Consider the following 24072-nt stretch of genomic DNA (forward strand, 5'->3'; position numbering starts at 1 on the left):
CTCTACAGCCTGCTTGAAGTTAGCCATCTGAACTGGGCCACTAGAATATGGCAGGCAAGCTAGTCAGGTTACAACTGGGAACTACAACTTCAGGACAACTCAAAAAGTTGTTTTAGTTTGGTGATCAGGATCCAGCTTCTCCCTCTCCTTCTCACACAGTCTCCAGGACATGCCTGTAGTTACAGAGTGCATCTAAACATAATCACTACCCTTTAGAGTTCAGCATAAAGGGCATTTTCCCAGCTCAGGTACTAGCAAAAAAAAGTGTGAGGGGGAAATGCATTTTAATTATTTTATTTTTCTTAAATATAATAGAACCTTCTAGATTTTTTCCAGAAACAGAAACATTAAAAAATTATACTTTATTACAAATGGTAAACTCAGAGTGCTAAAAAAAAAAGCCTCTTATTTACAAACAATACTGGGCAGCGCCCAAATAAACAACATAAAAATAACTTACAAAGTCATGAAGTAGTTTATTGACATTAATCAACTTTCATAAAATAAAATAAAAAAAGATATGTACATACACAATTTACTTGAAGGCAGGCAGAATAGTTCTTTTTTGTTTATCAGCCTCCCACAAACCTCCCTCCCACTTTTTTTTTTTTCTTAAGTAATACTACATAAAGCAATCTACAGTTTCTATTGCAGTTTAACCTTTAATACTGAATGATCATCGAATGTTAGGTCCATGCAGGTCTTGGTCAATGTTAAACGAAGATCTGACATCTCATCTGAGCAGGAACAGCACTTCTCGGAGCAGTGCTGGCTGCTTCACTACTAACTCAAGCTGAAGGCTTGCCAGTCTTTCCACACATGCGCTTTGCAGAGCACAGGCAGGACTCAGCCTTTCAGCTTTTACCATTAGCTTTACGCATCTGCCACTTTTGGTTTGTTGTTTTAGTTATACCACAATATCACAGTTCTCGTTTAAGACAGTCTCTTCAAAACGTTTGCAACTGTTGTGTTAGCATTAGCTGGCACCCGCTGTTGACATGGTTCATGACCTTCTGCTTAAGCTGTGCAACCTGTTCTCTGAGCATGTTGGCAGTGGATGCCAGCTCTGAGTTCTGGGCTTTCAAAGTTTTCACTTTTTCTTCCAACCTGGCAATCCTTTCCAACTTCCTTTTCCGGCATTTGGATGCCGCAATTCTGTTTCTCATGCGTTTTCTCTCGGCTTTGATTCTCTCCTGCGACTCCATGTCAATGGGGGACAGGGGAGGGGTTTCCCCTGGCATTTCAGGTACAGTCTGAGGCTCTTCTTTCAAAGCCTGAAGCCTGGGATGCTGCACAGGCATCTGGGGGTTTATGTGATGCTGAGGTGCGTAGCCCATGTTGTTCGCGTTGTAGTTGGGTGCGGAGTTGAGCGCGTTGGGGTTGAAGTTGCTGAGGTTGGCGTACACCGGGGGCTCGCTGTGCAAATTCGTGTTGAAGCTGCTGTTGCCGGCCATGGAGGACACAGGTGCCATGCCGCTGTTAACAGGTTGAGCGGCGGAGGTAACGCTGGGCATGGTGTTCTGGTTGTGCAGTTCCGCCAGGGCTCTGACAAAGCCTTCCGCGAACCCCTCTTGCTCGTCGGTAACGTTTTTGGGGCAGAGGAACTGCGTCGGGGTCGGCGTGGTGGTGATTAACCCGTTGCTGGACTGGATGATGAGCCGCTCCAGTTCAGGCGAGGCCAGTTTCAGGAGTCCCACGTCGGGGGAGGTGAGGATGTCGGCGTTCTTGTTCCTCAGGTGCGGCTTCAGGTTGCTGGATGGGTCGGACAGGTTCAGCGTCATGTTCTGCTTCAGCACTTTGGCGTTATTATATCCATACCCGCCGCTCTCCGGCGGCACGAAGCTGGCGTTCAGGGCATCCTCGTAGAAAGTAGGCTCCATCTTTGCACTCATAGAACAGAGTCCGCGGAGTGGCGCCGGGAGCTGCGGCAGCGCGGAGAAGCTGCCCGGCCGCCGCTTGCGCCCCGCTCCGCGCAGCCACCCCAACCCTCCCGGCCGCGCAGGGAGAGAGAGGGGAAGGAGAAACCAGAGCCTTACTTCTCGCCGGGGCGCGGAGGGTCCTCCCGGCGCGGGCCGGGCCCGCGGTCCCTGCCGCCGCCGCGCTGAGAGTCCGCCTGGCCTGGCGGGGCGGCGCGGGGCTTCGGCGGGGCGCCTCGCCGCCCTCCTCCTCCTCCTCCTCCTCCTTCTTCTCCTCCTGCCGCGGGGCCGGGACGCTGCCGCCGCCGCCGCCGCGAGTACTTTCCCCGCCTTCCTGCGCGGCCTCCCCGGCTCCGCGCTGCTGCTGCTGCTGCTGTGCTGGCCGCGGCCGCGCTGTGCCTGCTCCGCTCGCCTCCACCCGGCGGCCGGAGTCGCGCTGCTACCGCTGCTGCCGCCGCCTGCCCGCGCTCGCTCCCTCTTTCTCTCCCGCCCGCCCCGCGCTCTGAGCCCGCTCCCGGCGTGGAGCCCTTCACTTATCAGCGACCGGGAGCCCGCTAAAAATAGCCCATGATGTCACCCCGCGGGCTCCCCATTGGCTGCCGCCGCCTCTCCCGGGGGAGGCGGGCCGCTGGCCCGGCCCGGTGCATATCAGCCGGTCGCCATGGCCACCCCGCCCCTAGAAGCTTCTCAGCGCCGGCGCGGGGCCTTGTGGGATGAGGTAATGCTGGCGGCGGCTCGGGGCATTGTGGGCTGACGTATTGTTTTTGAATATCTGGTTACCGCGTCCAGAGCGCGAGCGGGGTTGGCCGCCGGCGGCGCCTCCTTAACGGCCACGTACCAACCGCCCGCCGGAGGGGGCGGGGGCGCCGCCGCTCAGCCCGCCTCCCTCCCTCCCGCCCTCCCCCGCGCCGCTGCGGCCGTCGCCCGCAAACCGTCGCCTCTCCCTGTTTGTTTTCGCGTCCGTTTGTTTATTTGTCGGCCGGTCCCCGCGGCGGCTTTCGGCCCGTGGGGGGTGTGTGTGTGTGCCGTCGTCCCCGTCCTCCCACCCCCCCCTCCTTCCGCCGGTGGTACGGCCCTTCAGGTGGCGCTTCGGGGGAGGCCTCACGTGATTTCCCCTCCTCGCCGCCATCCCGCCGCCCGTGCGGCTTCCAGGCAGGGCCGGGGGGGGGGGGAGAGGTGGGTGGTGCTTTGGCCGCGGCGGCCGCGCGCGAGGTCCAGGGCGGGCAGTCAACCGCCGCGGGGCGGCCCCCGCCCACGCGCCCGCCGCGCTCCCCGCCGAGGACGCGCCCGCCCCGCCGAGGGGCCCAGCGCCTCCCGTCCCGTCCCCTCCCGTCCCGTCCCGTCCTCTCCCCGCCGGCCGGGCGTGCCCGGGGCTGGCGGCGGCCGAGGCCTCGCCCTGCGTCCGCCTTAGAGACGGGGCCGCCGGCGGCGGCTCTCGGGGGAGCCCCCGCCGTGCGGTGAAGGGCGTCCCGGCTCCCGGAGCCGCCCTCCGGCCGGGGGGCGCTGAGGCGGGGGGGGGCGTGGGCCGCCCCGCTCAGCCCCGCGGGTGGTGCGGGTTTCGTCCGATACCGCCTGATCGCCGCGGGGGTGTACGCGAGGGCACGGCTTTGCCGTTGCAGGGATCGCGGATGTCAGCTCCCGGTCTCAAAAACGTGCCAGGATAACGGGGGGGGGGGGTGGGGGGGGATAAAACCTGACAGGAAAAAGCCTGCTTCCAGATGGGTTTCTCCAAACTCGTCCTCCAAGGGGAGGGGACAGCGACGGCCTAATTTTAGAAAGAGTGCCCTGGTATTACTGTGGAAGTACAGGTTAGTCGGGAGGGAAAATAAAGGCTGGAGCCGAAGGATCCGAGTCGAGGGGAAAAGTCTGTGCTGGCACGTTCACCTCGGAGCAACAGATGGGTGATCTCTGGTTCGCTCTAACCGCTCTATGCGGAGCATGGCATGCATCAGTACAGTGCATAGCCCTAGTAAAAGGGTATGCCCTACTGCCTGGATTAATTTTTCTTACCTTTCCCCTCCTCACCTTGCCCCACACACACCCTTCTCGCTGGGGGGTGTGAATTCGTGACCGCTGACAGGCAGCTACCTCTGGAATACAGCGCAGCAGCTATCTAAGGACAGGCGGTGATAATATGGGGTAGGACAGGGACCGAAGGGGTGTACTGTTGTTATCACGTTGCCAACAGTGCAACAAGTGCTCCTTATGCTTGCCACACAAAGCTGTTACCTGTAGGGTGGTCCGGCTCTTTATGTCAGCGAAGAACTCGGTCTATCAGGTTCAATCACTTTTTGCGATACGTGAAGGTGACAAACTTATGTCTAGGTTTGAAAATACACTTTCAGATTCTCCGGTGCTATTTTTTCCTAGACATAATGACATAATTACCAGTTACAGTATAGGAAGCAACAATGAAGCAAACAGAAACACAAGCAGCTGTGAAAGAAAAGTGAAGGTCTAGCTCCCTTGTTTGAAGTTGTTGATTTTTTTTTTTTTTTTTCCTCTCCGTTCTCCCCTGGTGTTCCCACCTGACTTCATTTGACCACGTGGAGGGCACTGGTGTTGCTTTGTATGCTAACTGGAATTATGCAAATAATTCATGCACTTCTTTGTACGTTTGTGTTAACAATCCGTGGCACAAAATATGAAGTTTTGGCTGGGAAGCGGGGGCTCACTGTATGCTGTTGGTATACACACAACCTTCATGTAGGCAGCATCTGTCTGCAGGTAACTCAAACTGCTCAGCTGCTTCTGTAGCTTCAGCTGCAAATAGTTCAGGCAAACAGCAGTAAGTTATTGCATAGGCATAAGAAAATCTCTGAAATTCATTAATGCAGTGAATGCTAGAAGCAGTTGTTTAACTCCTTTTTAATCTTTACGTATAAGATAAATAGAGGCCAGCGACTGACTCTTCTGGCGCAAGAGCCAAGGGGCATTAAATGAAACTGGCAGGTTCAGAATAAACCAGAGAAACATCTTCACAGAGTTGTAGTTAAGCTGTGGAACTCCTTGGCAAGAGTGCCGCGTGAACAGAGGGGTTTTAAAGTGACTAGATGAATTCACAGAAGAGAGATCACTTAAGGGCTATCGCTATCCAAGGCAGTGCGTCTCTGGCTCTGGAAATCCCAAAGCTGCAAATGGCATGTGCCTGGGAGAGCACCCCGAGGCAAAACCGCTGTGTGCGTGCCCTGGTTTTGTGTCCCTCTCCAGGTATCCACTCCTGGCTCCTGTCAGAGATAGGGTATCTAGTCGGACCTGATGTGGCGGTGCTTGCTGCATTAAAACTCCCCCCAGATAGTCCATAAATGATCTGTCTCTGTCATGTCAGCGTGCAGTTTTGATGTTTATAAAGGGCTTGTCTATGCAAGGAAGAAATTCTGGAGAAATGCAAGACGTGAATTTTAAGTAGTTTGCTGTGTGGAGGTTTTTATTGCGAGATAAGAATTATCTTAAAATTAAGCTAAAAGGGGCTTTTTTTCTGGTTACATAGGAAGCCACGCAAATAATTTGCTTTAGTCAGTTTTCTGTATAGACAAATAATACTAATTAAGTTTGTTCTGATTAATTGTTGACATATTAGTTAGAGTTTTGCTGTTTTGATTTATCTTTTGGGTTTCTTTCTGCATGTTTCTTTTGTCCTAGAAAGCCAAGTTCAGACTACAAGGAACATGTAGCTTTAACCACTCTATTTAATACATATTTGTATAACCTGGAAAACTGTGCAGTTTTCAGTTTACAGTCTGTCCAGTTCAGCCCCACTGATATCAATGCAAGTTTTTCATTAGCTTCAGTGAGTGTTGGATCGGGCTGGAGGGATTCATTTAAAGTAATTTAATTTTTTTTTTTTTTTTTTTTTTTTTACCCTCCACCCATTTTAGTTTTCTACTTCCTTCCTTTTACAGAGGTGGAGTTTCAGGACTAGACATTCCAGTTTGCCAGAGACGTGTTGCTACTGAGGCCTGTAGCTGTGGGGGACACCCATCAGTCCACTCATTATCTTAATTGCTACTCACTTAGAGGTTATTTGGTCGAGGCTGGCAAGAGACAGTCAAGCTGGTCATAAAGGTTGTGCATAGCAGGAGCGCTCTGAAATCAAAGACAAATGCTCTTTGCTGCTCCGAGGGGATTTTCTACCTAATTCGGGACCGACTGGTGAGCGGGCGCTTACGGAGGTCTCAGCTTAGATTTCAGCCGAGTGCCCCGGGTTCACCACCCGAGACTCATGGAGTGCCACAGATCAGAAGCGGGCCCCGTGAACAGAGAGACAGTGATCCTTCGTGGCCGTTAGCCAAGGAGCTGGGAATTTTGGTGACTATGCCCTGATTTATTAAACAGCTATTACTTTAGGGCTTCCCCCCCCCCCCCCCCCGCCTTTCCTGATGTCCTTAAGTAAATATTCCTTTAGTAGTATGAAAGAACACTTACCGACCCATTTATAAACCATAGCCATTTACATGTCTCAATAAACTAACTTGTGGGTAGGGATTGGAAATGAACTATACATCTCTGTTGCTGTGAGAGGCAGATGCTCTGAGCAGCAGTAATGCAGATTTTGATTTATAAAGTTCTCCAATCAATACAAGACTGACTGAGGCAATCAGATAATCTGAATAATTAAATGGCTTTTCAGGGCCAAATTAAAATTTCTTATACATACCACATCCATCTAAATTATATTTGGTGTCCAGGAATAAATGGGTTTGTTGTTTTGTTTCACTCCTGTATCACAAATGCTTTTGGCTTATTTCTAGACCATTTGGGGAAAAAAAAAAAAAAAAAGAAAAAAGGATAAATGACAGTTTGTGCTCTTTTATATTGGCAACAGTGCTCACAGAAAGAAAATGCTTGTTTCCATACAGTTTTTCTTTTTCTTTAAACTTAGATATATTACACCATCTTGCTTTTACCCCTCATCAGAGATGTTTCCACAATATTTTATTATATAATTACTTTTATTGTACAGATTTTTTTTTTTTCTTCTCACTTCATGCTTTCAAATGTGATATCCTGCTTCACCTCTGCATGAAGTGAATAAGAGTGGGAATTACTGGATCTTCTCATACTGCATTTCACTTGCTTAAGAAATTACTATGGAGTGGGTTTCCCCAACTGAGGGAGACAAGAGTTTGAAGAGTCAGAAGGAGCAAGTATTTTTCTTTTATTTACTACATCAGAGCACAGAAAAGAAGCTGGGAGTGAGAGGGCACAAGGAACAGAGTTTCCTTAGGCTAAGTGGAAGTAAAATAATTCACAGGTGCTCCTGCTCCCTCTTCCTCCCCCGTTCCTCAAGGTGTGTTTTCATAGTTGGTTCAAGTCCACCTAAGTCTGCAGCGCAGCAGAGGTGTGGCAAAGAGGTGCCACCTCATCCACCCCCAGCTTCCATGGCCTCGCCTTTTGCTCTTTGCTCCCAGTAGGGCTCATGTGGCCAGGTAGAGATCCAGGAACTGAATCTGGCCAAAAGCTGAGCTGAAATTAAAAAAAAAAAACAAGTAAAAAAAAAAAAAATCAGTATTTGAGGATACAAGGGAGGAGTGGGAATGCACAGACTGGGAGAAGAGTGGGACTCACAGCTTGAAGTGAAGGACCCTGGAACCAGATCTGTACAAGAAGACCAAAAGCTAGTCTTGAGCTAGTCTTCAGTTTGCACATGAAAAATGCTCCTGAGAACTACAGGCACTTGTAAATGAATATCGTGTCCATCTCCTCCACCCTCAATTAGTCATCGCATAACCAAGCTATACGCGTTTAGTCCTTTTCATCTTTCTTCTTGTCAAGCCCTTTAGCCTGTCCCCCTCACCTACTCATCCCACCAATCATTTTAATTAATCTCTGAATTTCTTTGAAACTAATAGTTTGTGGAATGGAGGAAAATGAGTAGGTTAGAGAGACAAGATTGTGAATGATGGAGGTGGGGCAAAGTTAGGAGACTTTGCAAGACCTGTTGGGTTACCTCTGGGGCAGGACAGCAACACTGGCTGTAAACACAGAGAAAAACTGCAGAAGTAAGGGAGGAACCACTAAAAACATTTTCCATTTTCTTAAGAATGCTGCCTGAGCAATTCAAACCCTGGATGTTTATGTGCAGCAACATATGAATGAAAGATTTGATATGATTGTCTCTAAAGTGGATAGGATGATCTTCTCTTTACCCAATATTTAGTTACACTTGATTTCTCACTATTATTTTTCCTGTTCCCAGCTAGCTTTATAGAGGATTTCAGTGGTCACCGCAAGTGTTCAGAAATATATGTTCAAATAAGTAATGAACTATATATTTTTTTATTCAAACAACTGTATGTATTTTATAATTTTTCATCAAAAACTGACCAAATAGAAGTTAACTACATTGTCTAGAGATGAGTCTGAAAGGAACCCTGGGGCCTTGCTCCCCATGCTTTTTAGGATGTTACAGATCTATATGTCACACCATTAATGTCTCTGTGTTCATTATTTCTATACCATAGCATAGCCAGTGCTCCGAGAAATAGAGAATTGGGCAAAGTTCCTGTCCTGTGGAGCTGACCGTCGGAAAAATCCTCTACACACAAAGAAGGCTGGCAGAATAGCAGCTGATCCTCAGTGGGAGCTCAAAGAGCGAAGGTAAGCAGTAGAGGAGGCACTGGAGGACGTGCGGCATATGGGAAGCAGACGGCTGTGCTCAGCATTGTGAGCTGGCAGCATGAAAAAATTTACCATACAAGTAGAAGCATACTAATGCTGAGTGGTGGGGAGGCAGACGAACACCTTTGAAAAGATATTTACTGTCTTTGGGGACAAAGATCCTGCTGGAAGTCTGCATTTGTTCAGGTATTACTGAGGTGCGGTTTCACTGTGGAGAACTGAAGTTAGTTTTCTGGCATTTTGGTGTGTTTCAATAAACCCATATTAAAGTAAGCAGTAGCAACAAAATGCATTGATTTATGGTTGCCAATCGTGACTGAAAGCCTCAGAGTAACTGGATTTAACCATTCAGAGCCCTTGGTAAAATCAGTTTTGACTAGGGTCTCAGAATGGATACAAAATGCCTGGATTTTTAATTAATAAACAATCTGGCATCCTGTCAAAGCGGACACCTCACTCTGTCTTAGCAGCTGTTGGAACAGTAGGCTCCTGGCAACCTGGGATAAAGCAGTGCTTGCAACAGGAGAAGGAAAGGAAGCGAGTCTGCATGAGACCAAAAATGCCTAATGTAAAGCACCATAGAGCTTGGGGATTTCCAGTGAGCAATCAAGCTTTCCTTATGCTGTGGGTTCAGGCTTGGACATGGACAGTGAGTTTCTGTCACTGAATGTCACCAGTGGCTGGTGGCTGACAGATGTAAGCACACCTGTCTGAATTCGAGTAATGTTTCTGATGGTAGTAGCAATAAACAGAGAAAGCATTGAACAGTGAAAGTAGGTCCTGCAGGTTGCTTCTTCCCAGGGATTATAGTGGCGGAACCTGTGGGGAAGTTTACAGAGTGCCTGCTCATGTAATTCAAATGGAAACATTCACTCTGGATGACAGTCATTTGTGTTGGAGTCATGGTGTGGGAGCAGTTAGGGTTGCCAAATAGCCAAGGAAGGCATTGTAGGGAGGAAAGGGCACGGCCTGGGTAGGACAATACCTGAAAGCACAAGCAGAGTTAAAGACCTCAGTTTTGAAGAAGTTGCTACTAAACTGCTACTCTTCCTCGATCCCATCTGATTAAACAACCTGATCTCTGATCAGAGCTGACGTATCAGACAGCGACTGCGTAGCTGCTCCCACTGGTCCGGGCAGCCCTGTCCCCTCACGGGATGGGAATGTCCTGGTCTTGTCCACAGCAGCCCCTTAGGACTTCCATAAGGGAAGAACCAGGATGCTCGAAACCCTCAAAATTGCTGTTCTTTCCTCTTTTCTTCGGTAAAAATTGTATGCAGTTGCTAACACTGCAGCGTCTATATGTTCCCTTGTTTCAGAAGGAAGCAGAGATGGAAAATTTAGTCCAGAGTCAGTATTGATCCCTACCCAAGACCTTGGTTTTCTACAGCGGGTTCAGGAGCACTGTTCACATGTGTGCTACAGGAAGTACTGCATATGAACAGCCGGCAGTGCATTTGGCAGACACGTTGGTCAACTCACAGGACTGTTTACACAGTCTGTTGTGAACATATGAAACATATAAAAAGCCATAACACTTGAATATATTAGAAACAAGTTCATGAGATCAAGGAAAATTTTTAGGATAAAAGGACAATAATAAAGCAAAGGCCTAAGGGCTGTGATGGCTGCTAATTGAAATTCAGATTTTTTTAAATTTTAACTTTTTTTTTTTTTTTTTTTTTTTTTTTTCAGGTAGCCCAACTAGAAAGACATTCCAAAAATGGCTATATGGTATTTAGAGATCTGGGTACCAGCTGCACTGTGCACATATTTGCAGAGGCTTCTGTTCAGCTAAGAATGGGCTGTGGATTCAGGTAAGTCATGTGAGAGAGGTTAAGCACGTGTGTTGTAAGACCTAATGGTACAACGTAGCCTTGTTCTATATAAGCATGTTTTGTGCTGATGTTTTCCAGTTATTGCGTTCCTTACAGTCAGTATAGGAAAAGGTGTGTGGCTGGCAAAACTGCAAGCCCGGACAAAGCAGTTCTGGGTGTGGATGCTTACGGGCTATTGCCAGGTGCTTCAAATAGGCATTTATGTCAAAGAGCTGAGGTCAATTCAATGATAGCCAATTTCAGCCCTAGATTATTACATAAATACTAATAAGAACAGTGGTATATTTCACATTCATGTTATTGGTCTACAAAGTATTTACCTAACCCTGTAGCAGTACTGGTGGGGAATATATATCCCTTCAAGACAACCAAGAGAATTTACAAAGTGAAGCAAAAATTTGTTCGCCTCTAATGTAACCTCGTGAGTTTAATGAGAAGTAATCTTATTTTCTGTATGCCAGTAAAGAAAAACAGGAGAACAGAATAAACTCAAATGGGATAGAACTGCAGTCTTCCCTGTTTTTGCCTCCCTGCTGAATGACCCTTAATCACTTTTTGCGTCTCTGTGGCTCAGTTTTCCTGCCTGTAAAATGGGCATAATGAGACTGAAGTTCTAGTAAAGCATGCAGATCTGTGGGGAATAAATGCAGTACAAGTGGTATGAACTATTTTTATTTTAAAAAATGCGTTAAGGAAAAAGGTATGGAAAAGGAATGGAATTTCATCTGGAAGAAGATCTAGGATTAACTTATTGGTATGAAATATTTGTTACTGGCCCCATATGCTTTTAGGATATCAACCATTGACATTTTTATTGGTTCATCAGCCTTGTAATGCATTTTGAATCTGACCCAGGACCGTGTAGAGCATATACTGATGCTTAGATTTATGCAATTTTCACTCTCTGGTCACTCTCTGACATTTTGACCAAATATCTTCCAGTTGCTATGGGCCTGCTTATTTGGAGGGGTGGTGTTTTTTTTTTTCTTTACATTTAGAGTCTCTGCTGCGAGAGGCTCTGACAATGATTTGGAGTTGTTAATGTCAAAAATGCTGTGTAGGAGGAAGTATTACATGTCAGCTTCTCCAGATTCACGCAGATAGTTTCTTTAAAGAAAAAGCCTTGATACTTAGTCCAAAACTTTGACAAGAAGATGATCACGTGAAACACAGGAACTCTTCTGCATTATACACCCCTTGGGGGAGAGGGTGAGTGCAACAATCACTCCCTCCTCACAGGAGTGGGTATTGCTAGTCCTGGGGAGATGAAGCTTACAGCCCCCTTGGACACTTCCACCCAATAAATCTGCACCTAAGCTTTCTTGCCTGTTTTTACACATGTTAAGTTTTAAAATGCTATACATATAGCAATCATTTTTCAGGAAAACTAAGGAGGGCTTTTTAGCAGACGTAAATCAGCACAATTTACTACGTCGTCGGTTCCCCAAGTGCTTTCGGCCGCACTGCTGACAAAAGAGGCAGTCCTGCCCTCTTCCTGCTCCCACGCTGTCCCCTCCCTTGCGCTGACACAGCCCTGAGGTGAAGTGTGTTGGGAAATACATCCCGTTCAAATCTATCCCAGCAAAAAACCTCAATGGTTTCTCAATGGAGAGAGGCATTTGCTGCTTTTCAGGGTGTCACCAGCGTATCCCAGATTAAAGTCCTTGTGGAACCACTGTGTTGGTGCAATTCACTGGTCTCCGTGAAAGCCAGGAGCTTTGCTAGTTTGTCCCAACAGCTTCTGGCTAAAAGAGAATTGCGCTGCAGCTGGAAACTCCATCAAGTGAGTTTCAAAGCATTTCATTCATATGTGGTCCTCAGTTGATTCTTAATACACCTTTACTATAGTCGGTAGCGCTTCCTAAGCCTTGTCAACGTTGCAGTTCAACAAAGGCTCGTCTCAAGACTTTGTGTTGTGTAAATAAACCTTGTGCCTAGCAGGGTGTCACTGAGTTAATGTAAAGCCTGAAAAGGGGAGGGCGTGGGAGCAGCATGCCAGCGTTAACATTGTGTTTTCTGCACAGGATTGCAACAGGATTGCAACAGCCCAGCCTATCTGAGCTGCTGCACGTACTGTAAACATGTCTCTGCACTTGAGTTTGATACGGGTGGTGATAGAACAATATACCTTTCTGGGAAGTGGTAATGGACAGCAAGATTTTTTTTTTTTAAGGAAATTCCGAATAAACAATAGCAGTTTTCTTCTTAGAGTGCTGATGCTTTCCAGGTGGCCCACCAGACAGCCAAACAAAGGAAATATGTATGGCAGCATTCGCTCAAGGGTTAAAGTTTCAGGGTAAGGAGTGGGAATGTCGAAAATGCCATGAACTTTAATAGTTACGCTTATATCTTTGTGGTAGCTGTCACTCCTTTTTTTGCTTCTCACAGATCAGTAATCAGGGGACAACTGACTGAAATAACCCCCCTGGTAAAAGTATACAACTGTTTTTGAAACAAACAGCATTTCATATGCAAAGCTGTCTGGTAAAGTGCATGCTCAGGGTGCTTTTTCAGGCCTCATGGGAAGTTTTGCAAAGAGCAAGCTACCTTTTAGCAAGTGCTTTTCTGTTAGTTTCAAAATCCTCTGTTGCTTTTTTCTAGAATGATTTTCCCACAAAAGGTGATACAAACCATAAGAAAAGTCTCAGTAAAGCTTGCTGCTCCCCCTACCCCCTTCTCTCCCTCCCTCCTCCCCCAGACACTGGGAGCTCTCAAAAATATTTTAATATCCTGGAGATTAAAACCAGTGTCTTTAATTTGTATTTGTCTTGTAATAGCTCTGACTTTCACCGCCTTGTCCTCCCCTTTATTGGGAGTACATGTGTGAGCACTCCCTCTAATGTTGTTTATACGCTCGCTGTCAGGTTCAATAAGCAGTTTCTTAGCAGGGCACCTTCCCACGTGAAGGAAATGTTTCCAGTTCTTGTCTTAGCTCCTGCTTCCTCCATGTGCAGTGTCTTGACAAGGCACAGCAGAGAACAACAGAAATTACTATCAGCCGTATCAGTAAATCTTAGCTGATAAATGGAAGTTAATTCTAGAACCTCATGAATCTACTGGCAGCTTAGATGTAGGGCAGCTGTTTACGGGGCATTTTATAGGTGTTCAAGTTATGCGAGTTTTGCGTAGTGCCTTTTTAAATTTAGGCATTTTATTAATAGTGGATCTGGAAAATTTTAGAACTGTAGTACACCAATGCACCTCTTAGGCAACACTGAAAAGAATGTGGTAATCTGTTTAAGGATTCTCTATGTAAATAGGGATATTGCTAAAGAGAATCAAGATAAAATGTAAATGTGAATAATTGCTCTGAAGACAAAGAAAAGTTGTCAAGCAGCCATAGAGAAGTTAGAAATTTAACTAGTTTTGTACCATGGGTACTAAATCATCCTGGTGGAGTCTCAGGTCTAGTCAAGTGAATGGCAAACCCACAGCTAACTTGTAGGACCAAGGATTTCCCCTTCATGCATGGGTATAGTTAAGTAAAATTTCCCAGAGCAGAAAAACTTGTTATAGAAGTGGCCAGATTTTCAGCTTTGAAGTAGAAGAGATACTTTCATTTTCAGTATCTCCATTAGAGCTTCTTTTTGCAAGACCAGAAGTGTTAACACTTGTGTCTGAGCCAAAATTCCAACCTAAGCAGAATGTACTCATCTAAATTTCCCTTTTGGTTTCATTTGGACAAGGTATTCTTTGGTGTAGTGTTGCTGTGTACTGTTACAGCAGTTGCTGTGTTGGGAGCTTGGGAAGGCGCCCGCATGGAAGAGGTTACATAAAAACTAGACCATTATAAGCTCAGAGAAACCCCTGAGTGTGATGATTAAAAAGAGAAAACGATTAGGGAAAACACATCAAAGAGTCTCAGTGAGAGTCCTAAAAGGAAAAATACTGATTATATTTGTTTTGATTTTGTCTTACATGAAGTAAAAGATGTGTGGTGTGTCCTGGGTCGCCACCCTAAGGGGTGTGTACTTAAAGACAACAGAATCAGACTCCAAGACTTCCATGTGGTTTATTTTGGTTGCAGGGCTGGGAAGATAAGATATAATTGTACCATATACATCGTGGTGCTATCAATCTGATAGATTATACTTCCCGTACACCCCTGACCACCTTGCCTACCCTCTGCCTGCTAATCTGTTTCTAGCAGGATAACTCCTAGCTTTTTGACCTTTCAAGAAACTTTCAACTACGATTTTTAAAACAGTCACAAAAATGTTTTTCTTTCTCCCGATGTGCAATTCTTCTTTCTGATGAAAGCAGTCAGAGGCATGAGATGGGTAACATTGATTACTAAAGCTGGTGTGCAAGTTCAGGTTCAATAAATTGTGAATCTTAGGGGCTAAAAATTGTTTAAAATTCCATTCTGGGTCTGGGAATAAGAGTAGACATTTATTGATAGTCCTGTTGTTCACATTCTACCAGATTCTAATACTGTTATTTTAGAACAACGTTAGATTCATTTTTTAAAGTTTGTTAGACTTGGTCTGCCCTGGGAACCATGTTAGAAAAGGTTTGAACTAATAAAATATGCAAAATGTGGTTTTAGAGCTTTCCTTTAATGTGGAAAGGGGAAGAAAGGTTTTAGTCAGTTATAGCAAATCCAGTAAGGGAACTGTTTACTTAACGCTCTCACAGTTATTTTTTTTAATGTGCCTTTTCAGAGCTTTTCAGCTGGGTTTAGTTCAGGTGGACTAGCGTATGAAATAATGTTTTCTACTGATAAGTGTTTTTCAGTTGTTACTCTGACTTCAGTAGTTACAGTCATTTTCTTTCTGGCACACTGGTATAGTAGATCCCCAAAAGCTAAAGGAAAATAACCGAACAGGACTTTGGAAATGGGGGAATATAAAATATAATCCCTATAGATTTAGAATGTAGGTAGGAACATTGCATCTGAGTTTACTTTCCCATGAATATATCTAGCATATATAAATTGATGTGGCATTAAGAATATTACAGAGTCTTGTTTGCTATGGCTTGTATACATTGTGTGACTTTTTTACTGGAGTGATGCAGCCATCCTAAGAAAATGGAAGGCAACAAAGTGTTTATACTGTCCTACTGAGAATGTCGTCCCTCTTCCCAACCCCATGTAGTACTTGTGTGTAACATAAAAAACATCCAATAGATGCGTGTATCTGAAAATGGCAGAAAAAGTGCCACTTTCCATCTCAGGAGTTCCAGTGCTTCCCTGGCTGCCTCATGTTGATGATTGTTTTAGGACTTTCTTTCACATCGGGAAAGACACTGGCAATAGCGCATATTATTTTCCTACCTCAACAAAAATAATCGTAAAAAATGCAAGGTATAGGAACATACTCTGTGCCAGTTAGGTGACACATTGACTTTGCTGGTTATGCATATTTGGCTTTGGCCTTTTTAGAGCCTTCCTGAGTTTGGGTCCAAGCTGCTGAAGAAATTGTCTTGTACTATATGCTTTGCGTATAAGCAAGAGGTTGCTTGGAACAAAACGTTCTAGGTGAAAGATCCTTGCATTTTCCTTATATTCTTCTGCCATCTCGATTTGGTGACATGCTGTAAAATCCACCAGTTCTCCTGGCTCATTTGGGACTCTGGAGAGCAGTAGATGAATGAGCCAAACATGAGAAAGTGGAGAATGGGTGTAGACAGCATCACTTTCCTTCAGACCTTAAAGGCTAAGAGAATTTTTCCTATGTCTGGGATGTCTTGCTCTTGTGCATTAGGTAGATCGACTATTTGTTCAGATCAGGAGTCTAATATTTTTTCCCTTATTAAAAGAAATATAAAAAAGGCACTCTGTTTAGATTAACAGTGGACCTAGATTCATTTAGATTTGATCTGATCCTCACAAAACATCAGATGTGTTTGCAAAGCTAATAGAAGTGTAATGGCAAGAGCAGCAGTGGCAAGTAACTTTTTTTTTTTTCCTCTTTTTTTTTCTCCTTAATATCAAAGCTAAAAATGAGGTCTTGATTTATATGCAGGATTACTGATTTGTATACTGTTAAAGCTATATGATAATACATCTAAAGCCTAGCACAGTTTATAAATACACAAAACGTGTAACTTAATAGTTATTTGTGCTGAATCTTTTTTTCCCTGCATACTCTGTCCTACCTTTGTTACTCAGGGCACTAATGCTGCATTAAGGTAAGCAGCAAACAGCTGCATTTATTTTCATTTTATTCTTCCAAGTCACAGCAACATGCTGGAACAAAAGCCATTGTCTATAGCAAACCTTCTTAAATCTTTTAAGGGCATCCATCTGGATAGACTTTGTGGTTGTAGAAGGGCTGATGCTGTAAGTAGTCATTCCACTAATGGTCCCATTGATTTTTATTTACACTCTTTGCAGGTTGCAGGGAGTCTCAGTTTGAGCAAGAATTGCAGAATATATGCTGAATTCAAGAATTACAGGCGTATGTTAAACTAAAACAAGGTTTCTATATCTGTCTTTAGGAAGCTTAATCGAAGCGGTGGCTCAGAAGTAACTGTTCAGTCTCCAGCAAAGCAGATGAGAAGTGCAATTGGTAATCACTGTTAAAAACCAGGTGCATAAGTTTGAAAATGTTGATCCAAATCACATTATTATAAGTAGTAGGGAAATGTCATGACTTACTGAGATTAAACAAAGACCTGCTTAGAATCTTGTGACTTCAGCTCATAAATGGATTTCATCACTCATTACAGCTGCATAAACAAATGCATGTGGTATATATGCATGTTTTGTTTTTGGAAGTTGTTGTTTTTAAAATCCCCTCAGAGTTTTTTTAATTGCTTCTAATGAGCCAATGTTCCCTAGTTCTGGAGCAATGCCTCATGTACCTGAGCAGCATAGCACAGTCATTGCTTTTAAGGGAGTAGTTTGCCTGCTTTTCTCCCTTTCTGGCAGCTGAACTGCTTTGGCAAGCAAGTTATTTTAAAGGAGAAATTTACAATATGAAACCTGGTGTCAAAACTTCTATGCTTTTTATGAAAGTAGTCTTACCCTAGTGCTCCTTTGGAGCTATTGAAATGTAATCCCAGCCCAATCAACAACTGGAGAAAGTCCTAGGCGTATCTGAGCTCATACTGAGTAAGTTTGGTGTGTATCTAGATATTTTTCAGTTGTTTAATGTAATTTTTCATGTTGTCTGTGGCTTCGTTTCTCCTGATGGGCCTCTCATAAGGAATCCTAGAAACGGGTGCCCTGTGATTATCCATGGGTAATTAGTACTCCCCCCATGTTTTCTTGCCAATATGTTGCAAGTGGGATGTGGCAAGATCAATCAAAGTTTTGGTCTTCCTGCTGCGATTATTACCTGATGGCACTAATGATGGCAGTAGTTTGTGATGTAGAGCAGACACTTGTCTGTGGATTTAAAAAGTAGTACAGATCAAAACTATCAAGCCACTCTCGTATCTCTAGGTTAAAAGTTGCTGCTTTCAGTTAAACCTACACTATTCAGCATCTCAAGGCAGGCAGTTATCAAAGTTTAACCTCAGGAAACTAAGATGGCAAAATGTATGGGTAATTCTTTGAATTTCAATATACCGTTTGATATTCAGAACTGGAATGCTGGATTAATTCCTGGATGGGTCCCTGGATGGGTCTCATTTTAATGTTACACTGTAAATTATTTTTCTTAACCATATCTAAAAGAAAATTATTATTTTTTTTCCAAAGAAGAATATTCAAGGACACTCCATTTTTGTTGCCATTTTCTGAGAAAGATTTAAAAATCAAATTTAAAAATGGATATCGTTGGGGAAAAATTGTACTTTTTTCCTATTTTACTCACGGCCTCCTCTTTTTACTTTTAAAAACACGAGTCGGGAAAGTAAAAAGAGCAACAATATGGGACAGTTCATGGTCAGGGGTGCTTACACATATATCCTGTATAGATGGATTTGGCCTGAAGTGGTTTAGTTTGTTTTGCTCCCTAGGAAAATAAAACAGCTAATAAAAAGATACGTAACTTAAACTGAATGAAACTAAAACCTTGTTGCTTTTCTGTCAAGCAGCCTTAATTTTTAGGCAACTGGGGAGGAGTCTTAATCATGTGTGTTTCTAAAGCATGCTTAAACAAATTGCTGAGTGTCTGAGGCTTTGAATGTCCTGCCTCTTCTGTCAAAGTCTTCAGAAAATCCAGTTGTTCATCACTTCTGAAAACCTGCCCTCTTATGTAGGTAGCTAAAAAGATGCCTGACATTAGAGACTCGTGCTCCAAAATGTTGCCTTGCATGCCTTAAAATGTCACATTAAAATCAAGTACGGTTCACCCACAAACCATCTGTCTTTACAGATCTGAAAACGATCTTTCAATTAATTAAGCTTCTCTGCTTCCTAAGAAGGCCTATTTGAAATGCTCGGAGGCTGAAGACACCGGGGCTGTAGGTCTGCACCGAGCAGGAGTGCGGCTGTGGCCGAGGGTCCCCCCGGCCGGTGGCGGGCCAAGCCTCGCTGGGGAGCCCTGCCTCACCTTACCTTGCTGCTCTGGCTGTGCAGCTCCCAGTACGGAGCTGGGGAAATACCTGGCTTTCTCCATATAAGGCCAGCAAGCTGCTGCGGGAGCCCTGTTCCTGCCCCAGCGCTTCCCAGCTCTGCTCAGCCACAGTCCTAAAAAGGCAGTTCCTTGCTCCCGCTTCCCACAGCTGAGCTCCCCAGGGAGGACAGCCCTCCCAAGTCAGGCATTTTACTTACAAGGAGAGCCGTACTTATGGATTTTGCTGTTGCTTCTCAAGGAAGCTGTTGTGTTTACAAGAACTGCTGGGGTTGTCCTCTTGTTTAGTGAATAAGCAGTGAATAATGAGAAGTATAATAGAGTGCAGTGTCTGAGCCTGCAAGCCTCTCTGCGCAGGCACATTTCTGCAATGGTTTAGATCCCTGTAGGGTCCCACGTAGGGAAGGAGGTGCACCATGTGAAGCGGTTCAGAGCTGTAGTCTTGAAAGCATATTAGGTTATGGTTTTATAATAGAAAGTACTCAGCAGCAATATGAGCTCAAAGCAACTCACGTCCTTTTTCCTCCCTCCCCTGGCTGCTGTTCCTGTGCTGCCTCTTTGCTTGTGCTTGCTCAGTTCTTTGTGGGGGCCATGCTGTGTTCTTGGTTTGATTTGTTCTGAAAGCCAGAAAAGAGTTTTCTGCTCGGATTTACAGTGTGGCTTCACAAAAAGTTGTGCTAGTGTAACTGAGCGAGTGGTGGCTAGGAAAGAGGGGAAAAAACCCTTGGTTATTAATGCCCCATGCTCTTCCTTACATGAAACCGAAGCTGCTGTACTCTCCTCCTGAATAAAAACTCTTCAAATGCTGAATATTTTATTAGCTATTTTTACAGGTTTAATTGAAAATTTCTGAGGGATCTGATTATTGGCTTATTTATTTCACATGCCAAGTTACAAGCTTAGTTACAGTCTGATAGATTTTTAAGGACAAGTTCTTTACTGGAGCCAGATTTTGGAAAGGCTTGAATATGCTAATTCAGAAGGGGTTTTACATGGGATTTTTTCTTTTTATTAAATCAACAAATCATCCTAGCTTAATTTGAAAAAATAAAGAGGAGTGCTTTTCAGATTTAAGATCTGTGAAATTCTGGCATGTGTGGTGCACTGAGTGCTCACATACTCATTTCAGAAAGGGGCTTAAAATAATTCTTTTTCAAGGGGGCTGCTTGGGAAAAGTCCCTGGATAGCGTGCTCTTTCGAGCGTGCGAGACGTTGGGGTGCAGCTCACAGAGTTTGAACATATTGTACTTGGGCACAGCAGTTTGTCTCTTCAGAGCCACATACTTCCTTAGTTTATCAGACTGCTCCTGGCAATTCTGTTCAACCTTTGGACTTTACGGCCTCTCTCAGGATGTAGCACTGGTTCCCTAATATCTCTTCTCTTGTCTTTTGCCAAGTTTCCAGCAGGCAATGAGGCCGTGACAAGCAGGGTCACAGGTGTTGAAGGAAGTCAGCAGCGCAAACAATTATTATTACAAAACTGGATTCCACGGTTACAAGGATGAAATACTGCTTTTCTTTATGAATCCGTCATACCATCCCCATCTTCTCTTTTTCTGAGGTTACAGGGTGTTTTCTAGCTCATTTTCCTTTCGTACAGATGCTAGGTGCGTGTCTGTGGATTTAGTAGGTGGGGTTAACAGTACTGATAGTATAGATTATAAAAAAGAGAGAGAATGCCATGCACTCATTTAATGCACATTGTTAGCTGAGATCTGTTGTGTATTTTCTAATGTTTTAGTACTGCTGGTTCCTTAAATATGTCTGTCATGTAAAACATGTTAAAACAAGTTATTCACACATTTGAATGGTAGTAAAGGAGATATTTAGAAAGAAACAGAGATCAGACAGTAAGGAAGAGGGCGATTAGAGAGAAATGTTGATCGGGCAATAAAGAAGAGGGTGATAGCAGCTCCGGTACAATGAGGCAGGAGACGGCGTGTCTGACCAATGGCTATGGAATTTGATAATTTAGGAGGGAAAAAAATATCTACAGCTATAGGTTTTGAACACTGCTCTCTCACTGAGCAGAGAAACATTTAGCAAAATCCTCGTTGGCAAAGGGATGCTCCTGCCTCTGCCAAACAAGGTTAGGGGGTAGTCAGAAAATGTGTTGGAATAAGGGAAATACTGCTCATTAAAGAAATTCTTCCCTTAGCATTTTTGGCCAGCTGCTGGTAGTGGTCCCAACATACCCCATGTGTTGCATTTTGTGACCCAGAGCTTTGGAGGATGTATGTTGTTAGGAAGACATACACATGAAATGATAGTGGGAGGACTGCCAGAAGCACGGTAGTTACTCTGAATTCAGAAAGTGCACATATGTAGTTTTTAAAGTGGATAGCAACTTTGCTGCAAAGTGTCCTGTCTTCCATACTGTGTCATTAAAGCAGACTGAACTCTCAAGGTCTTTTAGAAATTTTAGAAAAATTTAGAATTTTTTTGACTGTTGGAACTGAACTGAAGTTCAACAAGGCCAAGTGCAAGGTCCTGCACATGGGTCGGGGCAACGCCAAGCACAAATATACGTTGGGCGTTGAGTGGATTGAGAGCAGCCCTGTGGAGAAAGACTTGGGGGTATTAGTGGATGAGAAGATCAACATAATCCGGCAATGTGTGCTCGCAGCCCAGAAAGCCAACTGTATCCTGGGCCACATCAAAAGAAGTGTGACCAGCAGATTGAGGGACGTGATTCTCCCTCTCTACTCTACTCTTGTGAGACCCCACCTGCAGTTCTGTGTTCAGCTCTGGGGCCCCCAACACAAGAAAGACACGGACCTGTTGGAGTGGGTCTAGAGGAGGGCCACAAAGATGGTCAGAGGGCTGGAGCACCTCTCCTGTGAAGACAGGCTGAGAGAGTTGGGGTTGTTCAGCCTGGAGAAGAGAAGGCTCTGGGGAGACCTTAGAGCAGCCTTCCAGTACCTAAAGGGGGGCCTACGACAAAGCCAGACAGAGACGTTTTTACATGGGCATGTAGTGATAGGATAAGGGGTAATGGCTTTGAACTGAAAGAAGGTAGATTTAGATCAGAAGTAAGGAAGAAGTTCTTCACTGTGAGGGTGGTGAGGCACTGGAACAGGTTGCCCAGAGAAGTTGTGGATGCCCCATCCCTGGAAGTGTTCAAGGCCAGGTTGGATGGGGCTTTGAGCAACCTGGTCTAGTTGAAGGTGTCCCTGCCCATGGCAGGGGGGTTGGAACTAGATGATCTTTAAGGTCCCTTCCAACCCAAACCATTCTATCATCCTATGAAAAGTTCTCTGTATACACAAAGCATTTGAATGCACCCGAGCTACAGTCAATCTGAATTAACAACCCCCATCTCATGCTCAGTGCGATTCTCGACCTGTGATTGTGTTGCTTTTCTTAGTCCAAAGTGTAGCAGCTCTGCATGGGGCTCGCACTAGTCCTTGTTTATGTACCAATTTGTAGCAGAGCAACTCGGTCAGCTTTAGTGATGTTAGTATTTTTTTATAGACTGTTCCAACTGCGTTCCTTTGTCTGAACACAGTTATAGTGAAATCAAGGACATATTCTCCTTCCAGTGTATGAATTAAGTTGAATTGTAGAATCACATTTCAGAAAATATAAACCTACGTACCTCAGAAGGTTTCACTGCTTTAACCATAGTGATAAAACAGAGAAAACTTGTGAATGCTTTGAAGGTGAAATTTAGAAAACCTGGGGCCCTTTCAATCACAGAGGTCATCTGAAGTCCCGCTGTCTAATGGTAACCCTCGTGTTAGCCCTGTGTGCAGTCTCAGCCCTGTGTTCATTCTGTAATCGTCAATCTCCAGTTAATTCTGTGAGACACGTTGTGGAAAAAGGTGACTAAAGCTATCTGAATTTGCCCTTTAACCATATGAGGAATTCAACTACAATTCTGATAGCGTGGCTTAAAGCACACTTTAGAACAAGCTAATGTTGTTAAAACTGTGCATGTTAAATGTAATCCACGCTTATAAATGGGACCATTATCAGGAAACACCTCTAAGAATCTAAGAAATCTTTAATGAATAGCTTATTACTTCCAGGGATGGGCTCTGTAGGTAGTTTATATAAATACTAACATTTTAGTGTTAGTGTATTTGGTCAGTAAGCAAATACACTTTCATAGTAAGTGTATGACAATGTAATCAGTACAAGCTCATGTATTCTAAGCTGTCAATGTCATTGCCACTTGTGAAAATCAAACTTGCAGAATTTAGAGAATCAACCATCACATCTCTGCTTAATTCTTGTTGCTTTAACATCGTTTTTTGGAAATCAGAACAGAGGAGTTAGTACTGGGAAAACTTTTATTATTAATGGACTCCTGGTAACCTGTGGATCACATTCATTGATATTTCTAAGGCTGTTATAATTTCTTTTTCAGTAAGTGCAAATCCTTCTGTTTTAATACAAAAAAATGAACTCTTCAATGCTTGCAATAGACATCCTAAAGGCAAATGGACTAGTCAAAGCCCTCAGTAACCTGGTTTGACCTCATAGCTGACCCTGCTTTGGGCAGGAGGTTGAACTAGATGTCCTTCTGAGGTCCCTTTCAACATGAATTATCCTATGATCTTGTGATTTGTAAAAATGATTAATGCTATTTTTGTATCTCCTTTTGGGGTATCATCATACTTTGAACCTTTTTGGGATGGTCGCTTTTCAGAAAAGGCTATAATACTGAGCACTGTCACCTGCTTAAGTCTAATCACACAGTCAGTCCCACTAAAGTGAAATGGTAAGCAGATGTCATGTTATCCTTTAAACATGGTTACTCGACCAAGTATGCCACTTTGCACACAGGAGAGTGCTAGCCACAGGTCTGGGTGTTCAGTGTGTCACAGAAGCTAGACCACATGTGTATTATCCACTTTTGAAAAAGTTTTCGTTAAGACTGTTTGATCTGGCCTGCCAAAAACTTAGCAACGTATGATTAGGCTTTTTTAAATATCATGGCTTCAGGATTCATTTGGACTGGGAGGGAAAATATAATATGTCATCTCCAGGCATGTGAGGTGTCTTCTCTGTATTCTCCAGGTTGTACGATTTATATGCCATTTGCTTTGCAAAAGGCAAAGTAATAAAATAGTGTCAGGGTGCTTAATACAACTCATGGGGCCTGAGTTTTTTTCTTGGACCCTAAGAGCAACATATGGTGATACTAAAGGAGTTTACCAGAAGGAAGGTGGCATTTTTTAGGGCTCTCATCACAAGTGGGTACAGCCCAGTTTTTAAAGGTAC

The 24072-nt window shown here is 44.3% G+C and overlaps 2 protein-coding genes across 6 annotated transcripts in view; one reads left to right on the forward strand and one right to left on the reverse strand.

The window, feature by feature from the left end:
- Window positions 1-456: 456 nt before the first annotated feature.
- JUN (Jun proto-oncogene, AP-1 transcription factor subunit) lies at window positions 457-2397 on the reverse strand. The gene has a single exon (XM_052801142.1). It carries the CDS (start codon window positions 1890-1892, stop codon window positions 948-950), a length of 945 nt encoding a protein of 314 aa, XP_052657102.1. The 5' UTR covers window positions 1893-2397; the 3' UTR covers window positions 457-947.
- A 30-nt stretch (window positions 2398-2427) lies between these two features.
- Window positions 2428-24072, forward strand: part of FGGY (FGGY carbohydrate kinase domain containing) — a 301158-nt gene continuing 279513 nt past the window's right edge. For 4 of the 5 annotated variants that reach the window (XR_008237131.1, XR_008237130.1, XM_052801138.1 and 1 more), the window contains exons 1-3: window positions 2428-2634; window positions 8381-8516; window positions 10233-10354. The gene's annotated coding sequence lies outside the window, so the exon portion shown is untranslated. Of the gene's footprint in view, window positions 2635-8380; window positions 8517-10232; window positions 10355-16819; window positions 16891-24072 lie in introns of all 5 variants that reach the window. The other variant, XM_052801137.1, reaches the window with a different exon arrangement.

The sequence above is a fragment of the Harpia harpyja genome, chromosome 11 (assembly GCF_026419915.1).
Source record: "Harpia harpyja isolate bHarHar1 chromosome 11, bHarHar1 primary haplotype, whole genome shotgun sequence".
Classification (NCBI taxonomy): domain Eukaryota; kingdom Metazoa; phylum Chordata; class Aves; order Accipitriformes; family Accipitridae; genus Harpia; species Harpia harpyja.